Here is a 12,694-nt window from a genome sequence, read left to right on the forward strand (position 1 = left end):
GAATGCCAAGAGTGTGCAAAGCAGTAATGAAAGCAAAAGGTGACTACTTTGAAGAACCTAAAATATAAGACATATTTTCAGTTGTTTCACACTTTTTTAAGTATTTCATTGCACATGTTTTAATTCATAGTTTTGATGCCTTCAATGTGAATCTACAATTTTCAGAGTCCTGAAAAACTCTTTGAATGAGAAGGTGTGTCAAAACTTTTGGTCTGTAATGTATATATATATATATATATATATATATATAAATATATATATATATATTCACACCATAAATTAAAAAAATGGAGCCTTTAAGCCACAGATAGCAGAACTGATGAACATAGACATTACGTGAGAAGTACCTCACTCATTTCGATCAGGACATTCTGTAGATGTCGGTGATTGATCAGTAACTGTAATTTCACCTTTGGTTTCAGGTGTGAAGGGAGGCCTTGGTCACCTACTGAAGAGATCAGACAGCAGACTCGCAAATATAGCTTGGAATCAGAGTTACAGGTAAGAGAACAACGTCTCTATAAGTTTAGTCATGCTTGCAGCGAACCTCCAATGTCACCAAAATTCTGAAATGTCATAATGCAGCATATTTGTTAGTGTTTGGGTGATAAGATCCCCACCGATCCCCTGTGTTCAGCTTCCTCGACTGATCCTTGGAAATTTGAGGTTAGTGGTTTATGAGCTCATAGGAAGAATACGAGTCCACAGATCACTTTGCTTGTGAATCAAGCAAGTAGAGCCAACTACAGCCAGCTGTTTCAGTGATTTGTGGGGGTCTTGGCACCCAGATACTTACCAATCAAACCTCTGACATGTAGCTATGATAGATGAAAGTTTTATGAAATTGGAGTAAGTCTAAATAAGAAGACTTGGATACCAATCCATAGGCACTCATGCATAAAATTATGTTTAGTAGATAAGTTCAGCTTTTTTTTTAGTAAGGTACTGAATACACAGATAGTCAGAACATATATGTAGGGGAATCTGCATGGCTGGGTTTTATTATTGGTTTATTTCAAATATCTTCCATGTATTTCAGACCTTTGTTTTCCCCCGTAGATAAAAGGATCTGCTTGAAATAAATCATAAGCCTCATGTTATTTCAGGCACCTGATTTTGTTAGTGCAGAAAATTCTGCAGTTGGGATACATTTTATCCCAGTGACTTTATTTAAGTTTGACTTTTTTTTTCTTTGGGGGAAAAAATGACCAAAAAAGCACAAATTACTATTATTACAATTATTGTGAAGCAGCTTTATGTTGTTCTTATGAATTAAATGTAATAATAATAAATGTATAGTCTTCAGCATAAGTGAAAGACAAAGAAGGAAAAGTCATGAGATTCTGAACCTCACAGGATGGATAGACATGTTACTGATATGCAAATAGTGAAAAAATGGAAACAACATTTTCAAAACATCTGAGTTTATTCAATATCTATAAGCGCCACGTGCAGAAATACATGCACTGTTTGTGGTACGGTTTCATGAGATGCAGAGGGTTATCGGTGTCACTGTATTTGATGAGGATGAGAGGTTTTATGATATTTAGAGGAATATTGGTGTTACTGTTTCATGAGAATCTAAGGAATATTGGTGGTACTATTTCACGAGATGCAGAGGAACATTGGTGGTACCATTTCTATGACATTTAGAGGAAGATTGGTGGTACTGATTCTATGACATTTAGAGGAACTTAAGTGCATGGCTGGCCTTACCTATGCGTGACCAGTTCGGTCACACACAGCGCCAGGCCCCAGACATCACAGGGGGCGCCGCAGGGAAAGATCATCTCACTCTGCTGCTCTGCTCATTTTGCAGCAGCTGAGGAGTATGATGCGGTTTTTCTGTGACTGAGGTGTATTATGAAGTTCTGCAACAGCTGAGGTGTATAATGTGCTGTTTTGCACAACTGAGGTATATTATAAGGTTCTGCATCAGCTGAGCTGCATAGTATAAGTGGTTCTGCAGCAGTTGAGATTTGTATTATGAGGTTCTGCAGTTGCAGAGGTGTGTATTATGAAGTTCTGCAGCAGCTGAGGTGTGGATTATGAGGTTCTGCAGCACTTGAGGTGTGCTATGCTGCTCTTCACCAGCTGCAGTGTGTACTATGAGGTACTATGAAGTTCTACAGCAGCTCAGGTGTGTGTTATTTTGTTTTGCAGCAAATGAGGTATATATTACGAGGTTCGGCAGCAGCTTAGGTGTATTATGAGGTTCAGCAACAGCTGAGGTATGTATTATGAGGTTTGGCAGCAGCTGCAGTTTATTTTGAAGTTCTGCAGCTGCAGGGGTTTGTATAATGAGGTTCTGCAGCAGCCGTGGTATTTTGAAGTTCTGCAACAGCTGTAGTCTTTTATGAGGTTCTTTAGCAGCTGAAATGTGTGTTTTGAGGTGCTGCAGCAGCTGAGGTGTATTATACACTATGTGTTATATCTTTGGGTTTCAAAATAATTGACTTTTTTTCTTTTCATAGCTCACAAAAAATCAGGCAAATCTGTTCAAATATCCACAAGATTAAGAGTGGATTTGTTTTACAGCATTGCCAACTGGTATGAGGTCAGGTAAAGGGTTCTTCTGGATTATTATGGCTGAGATTTTCCATAAACAGCGCCCTCTGTCCTCATGTTGTGTATGTGATGCTGCACCTCAGCCTGTTCAGGTCACTAGAGCTGAGAGACAGCGCCACATATAACAAGAAGACACTTTATTTTGCAGGAAAGCAGAAATTATTTTCTAATTTTATACAGTCCTTTTTAACATTTGTATTTTGGCCTTTTTGGTTCTGAGAACATGTAGAGCATGGTCACCAGCGACATTGTGTATTGTCTTATATTCTCATCTTGTAAATCTATGGTATATCAAAGAGATTTTTTTATAGTAGATACAGATCCCTCCAATGGGGCCATGACGTGCGCTGCTCTCAGTGAAAGTGATTGTAAAAGTCCTATTCAAGTTTATAGGAACTTATACCATGTCTCCACGAAAAACAGCCGCACTGCCTTATTCTTCCGACTGATGTGGGTCCCATTGGTGAGATCCACATGTACTAACCGTTATGTAATATCCATGGATACGCATTAATGTAGAAGACCAGAATACCCCTGGTGGTACTAATTCTATGACATTTAGAAGAACATTGGTGGTACTGATTCTATGACATTTAGAGGAACATTGGTGGTACTACTTCAATGGAATCTAAGGAACTTTGTGGCACCATTTCAAGAGAAACTAAGGAATATTGGTGGTACTAATATTGCTGGAACCATTACATTTGACTTTAAAGAACATTGGCATTACTATGTAATGAGATTCAGAGTAGCATTGGTGGAACCATTTCATGAGAATCCCAGAAACATTGGTGTTGCCATTTCTTGAAATTCAGTGAAATATTGGTGGTATACCCTAATTTCATGAGAATCTAAGGAACATAGGTCGTATTAAGTCATGGGAATATAAGGATCAATGGTGTTTCCATTTGAACATTGGTGGTACCATTTCAGTAAAATGTGTGGAACATTGGTGGCACTATGTCATGAGATTCCGATAAACATTGGTGATGCCATTTGTATAATAAACAAGTTATCTTGATGTGTTTTAGGTGCACTTAATTTACGACTTTCCTCAATGAAATTACTATATGCCTGTACTATGCTGATACAATTTAGATATTATTTTGAGGTAGAAAAAACATCCCTGCATAGCAGAAGAAAGTGAAGTCGCTGCAAGTATCCAAGAGTCTGACGCATAGTTGGGCTTCTTCGCTGACATCTTAAGTGTGCCTGTGTTGTAGCATACCTTTCCATCTGCTGCTTCCCTCAGGATACCATACTGAGAGTGGAAACATCATACACAAGCTTTTCTGTGACAGAGAAAATTCTAGGCTGTTTGCATGTGATTGATGGAAAAGGTAATAGTCCTTCCTCAGTAGCATAGTCCCTGACAGTAAGCAGAAGTCTTTCCTTAGAAACATGATTGCAATTAGTAAGTTAGCAGTATTTATTGGATTATAATAGCCATGTTAGGGGATCATTAAAAGGGCTATCCACTTTAAAAATATCTTCAGATGTGTTCTTGAAATATAGAAAATGAAATAATATACTTATATTCACAAAGCTCCACTTCAGTTGTTGCCCGACACAGGGGCGTTTCCTAAATCTGTATGTCACCACTGTTCTGGAAGAAGGCATTCTGACATTTCAGCCGCTGCACCAGCCCCCTTATGTATCCGCGCATCAGGAGGGGGATGGCTTACCTATTAAAGGAGTCACTCAGCCAGCCCACTTCACACTCCGCACTGATGACATGCTAATTAGAAATCTTTTTCCTCACTGTTTCCTCACTCCAGACTGTTTTAAAGAAGGCTTATCACCTCTCCTGACATGTCTGTTTCGTTAATATCTGTATTTATAAAATAAAAGCTCTGGGGATTTTTCGTAGAACTCGGGGTTGTGGCGTTCCATTAGACCCCCTTCACACGTCAGTGAAAAACACTGACGTTCTTCACTGACATGTAAAACACGCACATGTCCCTCCGTGTTCCGTGATTCACGGCACACATGGGTTGTCCATGTGCAATCCGTGATTGCAAATGGACATTACTCACCTGCCTTCGTTCCTGCTGTCCATGGTGCTGAAGTCTCCAGCTCTGCAGCGTCCGCCCACCGTTCCCTGCAGCTACTTCCGGGTCGGCTGTTTTTGCTTTCAAGAATATTCATGAGCCGGGCAGGAGCTGGAAATGTGAGTTGAAAATGTTTATTATTTGATATGTCAGTGTTTTTCTGGTACGTGTTTCACGGATCACACATGGATCACACCATAGTGTGGTCTGTGGGTCATCAGTGATGCCAGAAAAAAACTGACTTGTCTCCGTGCAGAATCACGGCCACCCGTTTACGCTGCAAGGAGACACGTTCAGTGAAAAATCACTGATGTGTGAGCAGACCCATTGATTATAATGTGTCTGCGTATGTCAGTGATTCTGGTACGTATAAAAAAAAAAAGCACATACATACAGTGCCTACAAGTAGTATTCAACCCCCTGCAGATTTAGCAGGTTTACACATTCGGAATTAACTTGGCATTGTGACATTTGAACTGTAGATCAGCCTGGAAGTGTGAAATGCACTGCAGCAAAAAAGAATGTTATTTCTTTTTTTTTAAACTGAGAAAAGTTTATTCAGAGGGTCATTTATTATTCAACCCCTCAAACCACCAGAATTCTGTTTGGTTCCCCTAAAGTATTAAGAAGTATTTCAGGCACAAAGAACAATGAGCTTCACATGTTTGGATTAATTATCTCTTTTTCCAGCCTTTTCTGACTAATTAAGACCCTCCCCAAACTTGTGAACAGCCCTCATACTTGGTCAACATGGGAAAGACAAAGGAGCATTCCAAGACCATCAGAGACAAGATCGTGGAGGGTCACAAGGCTGGCAAGGGGTACAAAACCCTTTCCAAGGAGTTGGGCCTACCTGTCTCCACTGTTGGGAGCATCATCCGGAAGTGGAAGGCTTATGGAACTACTGTTAGCCTTCCACGGCCTGGATAGCCTTTGAAAGTTTCCACCCGTGCCGAGGCCAGGCTTGTCCGAAGAGTCAAGGCTAACCCAAGGACAACAAGGAAGGAGCTCCGGGAAGATCTCATGGCAGTGGGGACATTGGTTTCAGTCAATACCATAAGTAACGTACTCCACCGCAATGGTCTCCGTTCCAGACGAGCCCGTAAGGTACCTTTACTTTCAAAGCGTCATGTCAAGGCTCGTCTACAGTTTGCTCATGATCACTTGGAGGACTCTGAGACAGACTGGTTCAAGGTTCTCTGGTCTGATGAGACCAAGATCTCGATCTTTGGTGCCAACCACACATGTGACGTTTGGAGACTGGATGGCACTGCATACGACCCCAAGAATACCATCCCTACAGTCAAGCATGGTGGTGGCAGCATCATGCTGTGGGGCTGTTTCTCAGCCAAGGGGCCTGGCCATCTGGTCCGCATCCATGGGAAGATGGATAGCACGGCCTACCTGGAGATTTTGGCCAAGAACCTCCGCTCCTCCATCAAGGATCTTAAGATGGGTCATCATTTCATCTTCCAACAAGACAACGACCCAAAGCACACAGCCAAGAAAACCAAGGCCTGGTTCAAGAGGGAAAAAATCAAGCTGTTGCAGTGGCCTAGTCAGTCTCCTGACCTTAACCCAATTGAAAACTTGTGGAAGGAGCTCAAGATTAAAGTCCACATGAGACACCCAAAGAACCTAGATAACTTGGAGAAGATCTGCATGGAGGAGTGGGCCAAGATAACTCCAGAGACCTGTGCCGGCTTGATCAGGTCTTATAAAAGACGATTATTAGCTGTAATTGCAAACAAGGGTTATTCCACAAAATATTAAACCTAGGGGTTGAATAATAATTGACCCACACTTTTATGTTGAAAATTTATTAAAATTTAACTGAGCAACATAACTTGTTGGTTTGTAAGATTTATGCATCTGTTAATAAATCCTGCTCTTGTTTGAAGTTTGCAGGCTCCAACTTATTTGCATCTTATCAAACCTGCTAAATCTGCAGGGGGTTTAATACTACTTGTAGGCACTGTACCAGAATCACTGACGTGTGAAGGGGGCCTTAGTTTTAGATAGTAAACAGATAACCCAGTAGTAGTAAAAATGGCCAGACTAAACACTGATCAAAATCTGCTACATGACATCCATGAAAAATGGTCAGTATTTACTAATTGGACGTCTGAATGGGACCACTGTGAGCACTGGTTAGACAGTGTCAGAGTATTTAGGGGCACACCCCATTGAGAAATGTCCATTATTCCTATTTTCCAAGAGTAATAGTAGAAGAATGACAAAAATACAGGGTTTAAAAAAAACCTCTGCAGTGGAATAGTTGAGGGCTAAGTGAGCATGTGTGTGTGATATGTTTAAACAACTATATTAGTTTTAATTATACGTGTTCTGGGGTCTGGAGAGACCTCAAAACATTTGATTCACATCTAATAAATGTGCCGGGGTAATGCCAATTTCCCTGCCTAAATTTGGACAAATTTGCCAATTAAAATTTTGGCTGATTTGCTCAGCTTTACTGTTTATTGAAATTTTAATAACACAATCATATCAGGCTGCCTATTGGACATCATTTTTCTATAGGAGAACTTTAGAAGGCACGTGACACAGTAATGAGTGTCACAGTAAAATATACCTTTGTACCATAATAGCCAGTAGTCTCCAGAGCTTGTGATTTGTCATCAATAGTCGGCTATTAAAAGGATTCAAGTGACTGACACTTTTCTTTGTGGTAGAACTGAAGAACGTATAAGTGATAACATCTGAAATTTCGAGAAGTCGGATCAAACACACATGATCTTTGACTGCTCTCATGCATTAGGTCAGGGTGTTACAACTTTGAACACCATCTGGAGTTTCTCCGCCACAGGCTTTCTTTTATATATGAGACTATTTGATTCTAGCACTTTGGAGTTGACAATGATAATTGCCTAAGTATACTCTATTTAGTGTTGTAAATGGCTATGTTAGCTGAAGGACATGTGTATTTTTTCCGTAATGTATAATTCATAAATTCTAAAAGGACATCAACCTCAGGTTTGGGTATAACACCTTCTAATTGCAAGGCAATAAATACAAATTGTTATAGCTTTTGTCTGATAACCAGCATTAAAAAAAATGCAAAAACACTTTGGCACTTGGTAGAACATGAATGAAAGACCCAGAATGGACCCTCATAAAGGAAGATCACTGTTGACTAGTTATGGTCTGAACTGTGATCTTGTTTGCATTTGTATAGAAGTGAGACAGAAAAATAGCAATTCACTTGTACTTGATGTTTTCAGAACCTTTGAACATATAAGTACCGTAGATGTTAGGGGAGGCCTAATTTCGTACATACAGAGCAAATATCCAGAAGTGTCTTATTTTTAGCATGTAATGTGAAGTTCCAGCTTAGTGAAAAACTAGTTGCCCACTTTCTTGTACTTTATCTGGTAATGGATGGGATATTCTGGATGTACAAGTATTTTTTGGTAATGGACTGGATATTTTGGAGATACACAGGTACAGGTTATTCTTGAGTGAGGCCCATATACATAAAGTACATACTGGTACTTTATGTGGTAAAGGATAGGGCATTTTAGAGGCACATGTTCTGGTATGGAGGACAGGATATTTTGTAAGCACACATACTGGTACTTTATCTGAAGAGCTCAAGATATTCTGGAGGAACATGTACTGCTACTTCCAGTGAAGAGGACAGGACATTCTAGAGGCACACCTATTAACACTTTATCTGGTAAGATACAAAATATTCTGAAGGCATACAAACTTGTACTCTATCTGCTAAAGGACAGGCTAGTAGAATGGCACACATACTGTTACATTATGCGATAGAGCATGGGATATTCTGGAGGCACATGGATGGTTACTTTATTTGGAAAAAGACAGAATATTTTGTAGGCACACATACTATACTTTCTCTGACAAGGTCTTGATATTCTGGAGGCACATGTACTAGTAACATTAGTAGAGGGGGGGATATTCTTGAGGTACACATGCTGGTACATTATATGGTAGAAGACAAGGCATTCTTGAGGCACATGTACTTGTACATTAAATTGTATAGGATAGGAAATTTTGGAGGTGCACATATTACAGTCATGGCCAAAAGTTTTGAGAATGACACCAAAATTATATTTTCACATGATCTGTTGCCCTCTGGTTTTTAATTGTGTTTGTCTGATGTTTACATCACATACAGAAATATAATTGCAATCATGAGTACTAAAAGGTTATATTGACAGTTAGAATGAGTTAATGCAGCAAGTCAATATTTGCAGTGTTGACCCTTCTTCAGGACCTCTACAATTCTCCCTGGCATGCTCTCAATCAACTTCTGGATCAAATCCTGACTGATAGCTGTCCATTCTTGCATAAGCAATGCTTGCATTTTGCCAGAATTTGTTGGTTTTTGTTTGTCCACCCGTCTCTTGATGATTGCCCACAAGTTCTCAATGGGATTAAGATCTGGGGAGTTTCCAGGCCATGGACCCAAAATCTCTATGTTTTGTTCCATGAGCCATTTAGTGATCACCTTTGCTTTATGGCAAGGTGCTCCATCATGCTGGAAAAGGCATTGTTGGGCGCCAAACTGCTCTTGGACAGTTGGGAGAAGTTGCTCTTGGAGGACATTCTGGTACCATTCTTTATTCATGGCTGTGTTTTTAGGCAAGACTGTGAGTGAGCCGATTACCTTGGCTGAGAAGCAACCCCACACATGAATCGTTTCAGGATGCTTAACAGTTGGCATGAGACAAGACTGGTGGTAGCGCTCACCTCTTCTCCTAATAAGCTGTTTTCCAGATGTCCCAAACAATCGAAAAGGGAATTCATCTGAGAAAATGACTTTACCCCAGTCCTCAGCAGTCCAATCCCTGTACCTTTTACAGAATATCAGTCGGTCCCTGATGTTTTTTCTGGAGAGAAGTGGCTTCTTTGCTGCCCTCCTTGAAACCAGGCCTTGCTCAAGCAGTGTCCACCTCACAGTGCGTGCAGAAGCACTCACACCAGCCTGCTGCCATTGCTGAGCTAGCTCGGCACTGCTGGTAGTCCGATCCCGAAGCTGAAACAGTTTTAAGATACGGTCCTGGCGTTTACTGGTCCTTCTTGGGTGCCCAGGAGCCTTTTTGGCAACAATGGAAGCTCTCTCCTTGAAGTTCTTGATGATGTGATAGATTGTTGACTGAGGTGCAATCTTTGTAGCTGCGATACTCTTCCCTGTTAGGCCATTTTTGTGCAGAGCAATGATGGCTGCACGTGTTTCTTTAGAGATAACCATGGTTAACTGAAGAGAAACAATGATACCAAGCACCAGCCTCCTTTTAAAGTGTCCAGTGGTGTCATTCTTACTTAATCATGACTGATTGATCGCCAGCCCTGTCCTCATCAACACCCACACATGTGTTAATGGAACAATCACTAAAACAATGTTAGCTGTTCCTTTTAAGGCAGGAATGCAATGATGTTGAAATGTGTTTTGGGGGTTGAAGATCATTTTCTTAGCCAATATTGACTTTGCAAGTAATTGCTGTTAAGCTGATCACTCTTTATGACATTCTGGAGTATATGCAAATCGCCATTAGAAAAACGTAAGTAGTAGACTTTGTAAAAAATAATATTTGTAGCATTCTCAAAACTTTTGGCCATGACTGTAGTACTTTATCTGGTAGAGGACAGAATATTCTGGAGGCATATGTGCTGCTATGTCATCTGGTAGGAGGAAGGAGGGGATATTCTCTAGGCATGTGTTCTAGTAATTTTTATTTGTATAATAAAATTTGTAAAAAAAAAATAAAATAAATAAATAAAATTCCCCACCATGTACATTGCATGTGAGTTGATAATTTCCAGATCCACACAGTGTTACGGTAGAGTTACAAGAGTTTCCTTCAAGCCTGCAGTATGTTCTTATTTGTCTTTACCATGTCAAGCCTGTTACATAGCAAACATTGGGGAAAAAATGGAGCAAGGCTGACAGATGATGCTTGCTACATCTAAAACCATCTGTCACGTCTGTAACAACTTGAACAAAACAGATTTATTTATTTTTTTGTAGCATCTGGTCATCTTGTGGTGTTGCTGGAGGAATACAGCTGCTGGATTAGTCTTTAGGCTGGAGTCACATTAGCATATGGCATCGGATGCGATATGCTAATATCCCCCAGCTCAGGCTCTGCTGCGAGCCTGAGCCGAGTGTCATGCAACTGTGACCCGATCCTGCAATCGGGTCAAAGCTGTGCAGCTGAGGGCGGGGGCGGAGGAAGAGAGGGAGGGGTTAATCTCCCTATCTCCTTCATTGTCAGCCTGTGCGTCTATCGCACTGCACTGGGATAACATCCGAGTGTGGTCCGGGTCCGATGTTTCTCTCGCACCCATACACTTGAATGGGTGTGAGTGATGAAAGACTCGCAGACAATGGCAGCATGCTGCAATTTTTTCCTCAGTACAATTACGGCTGAGGACAATTCGCAGATCTGAGCTGCAGCAGCATTGTATTAAATGGGGCCAAGTGCAACGCGAGATTTTCTCACTGGACTTGTGCGAGTCATACGCCACTGTGATTCTGTCCTTAGACTTAAACCTTTTTCAATAACTTTTCTTATTCTTAAATTGTTAAAATTCATGTAGATGCATTCAACCTACAGTACATTTTATATTTTATGCCTTTATTTTGGTTGGAGCTTGGATGCATTATTCATCTTTATTATAGTTGACATTACCTCATTCTGAATACCGATAATTGTCAAACAATGAATATTCATATTTAGCCAGATGACATGTTAGAAAATTTCTACATTTCTTGTGTATGTCCAATTTAGGTACTGTTATGTCATGTCTTTCATGATGCTCAGATTAACTACAATGTGCACTAAACAAGAAAAAAACGTATAAACAATTAAAGGGAATCTGTCTGCAGGTTTTTGATATGTAATCTGAAGGCACCCTAATATAGGGTCAATGAGCCTGATTTCTCAATGTGTCACTTATTAGGCTGTGTGCTGTAGTTTCAATACAATCTGTATTTTATAAGCAGCATGCCACCACCATTGACTACAGCTTTCTGTCACTATACATTGTATACAGATAGCTGCTAATTAGTGGTGTGGGTGTGGGGGTTATTCACACTCAGCTCGCTGAGCTCTGCTACAACAGCTGTAAAAAGCCCTCTGATTCTATCACAACTATAATCGTGAATGGAGCTGTTCACATGTCCTTGACTTTCACGGATCAAGCAGCCTGCACAAAATCACAAACACTTGTCCAATATTGATCCGAGTGTTGGCTCAAAATCGGCAAAAGCAAGTCTATGGTGTGAAAACATTGGACAGTGTTAATATACATCTGAGTGCAGTTTCAGTATCAATGACTATTGCAAGAAGGTTGAGAAACTTTTTTTAATGTATGAGGAAAACTGATGACACTTGGAACACACTCGAACCAAACTCTGATAAAACTCGGAAGAAACTGTGGCTGAAATCACTGATGAATTCAAGTTTTTCTTGAACATAAAAAAACATGACATGTGAATGATGCCTTAGGCTGTTCACATTTCTGTTGTTTTAAATCCGTCAGGTCCGTCAGCGACGGATCAGTCGTTTTTTAGATGTCCACTGATGCAACGGATGTGTTTTTCACAGGATTACTTTCCCAGAAATCCTGTGAAAAAACTGGTCCGTTGCATCCGCTGTGCGTCCGTTTTTTGACGGATCAGTCATGATCCGTTTGTGTTTGGGACAGCCCAGTGGGTGTGCCAAACATGCTGGGCATGCTCAGTAGAGCATGAAGGAATCCAGCGCTGGATTCCGTCATAAGACGGATTACGACGTAATCCAGCACCATAGACAAACATTACAAGCTTGACGGATTCCTGCGCGGTGCATTCATTTTGACGGCCCGAAAAACGTTACATTCTGTGTTGTTTCCGCCCGGCGGTCAGTCCAATAACGACTGACCATGGCGCAGCGGATGCAATGCAAGGTAATCAGTCGCAATCCACCTCTAATACAAGTCTATGGGACACAACGGAATCTGCTAAACGGATACCGTTGTTTACCAGAGCCGCGGATTGTGACTGATACAATTTAACGGAAATGTGAACCTAGCCTTACTGAGACTTA

General features: G+C 40.7%; 1 protein-coding gene across 1 annotated transcript in view; it reads left to right on the forward strand.

Moving 5' to 3' along the window:
- Positions 1-12,694, forward strand: part of PDLIM4 (PDZ and LIM domain 4) — a 248,878-nt gene that overhangs the window by 129,902 nt on the left and 106,282 nt on the right. The window contains exon 3 of the mRNA XM_075344536.1: positions 423-501. Within this exon, the coding sequence (XP_075200651.1) occupies positions 423-501 (79 nt within the window). The remainder of the gene's footprint in view (positions 1-422; positions 502-12,694) is intronic.

The sequence above is a fragment of the Anomaloglossus baeobatrachus genome, chromosome 4 (genome assembly GCF_048569485.1).
Source record: "Anomaloglossus baeobatrachus isolate aAnoBae1 chromosome 4, aAnoBae1.hap1, whole genome shotgun sequence".
NCBI lineage: Eukaryota > Metazoa > Chordata > Amphibia > Anura > Aromobatidae > Anomaloglossus > Anomaloglossus baeobatrachus.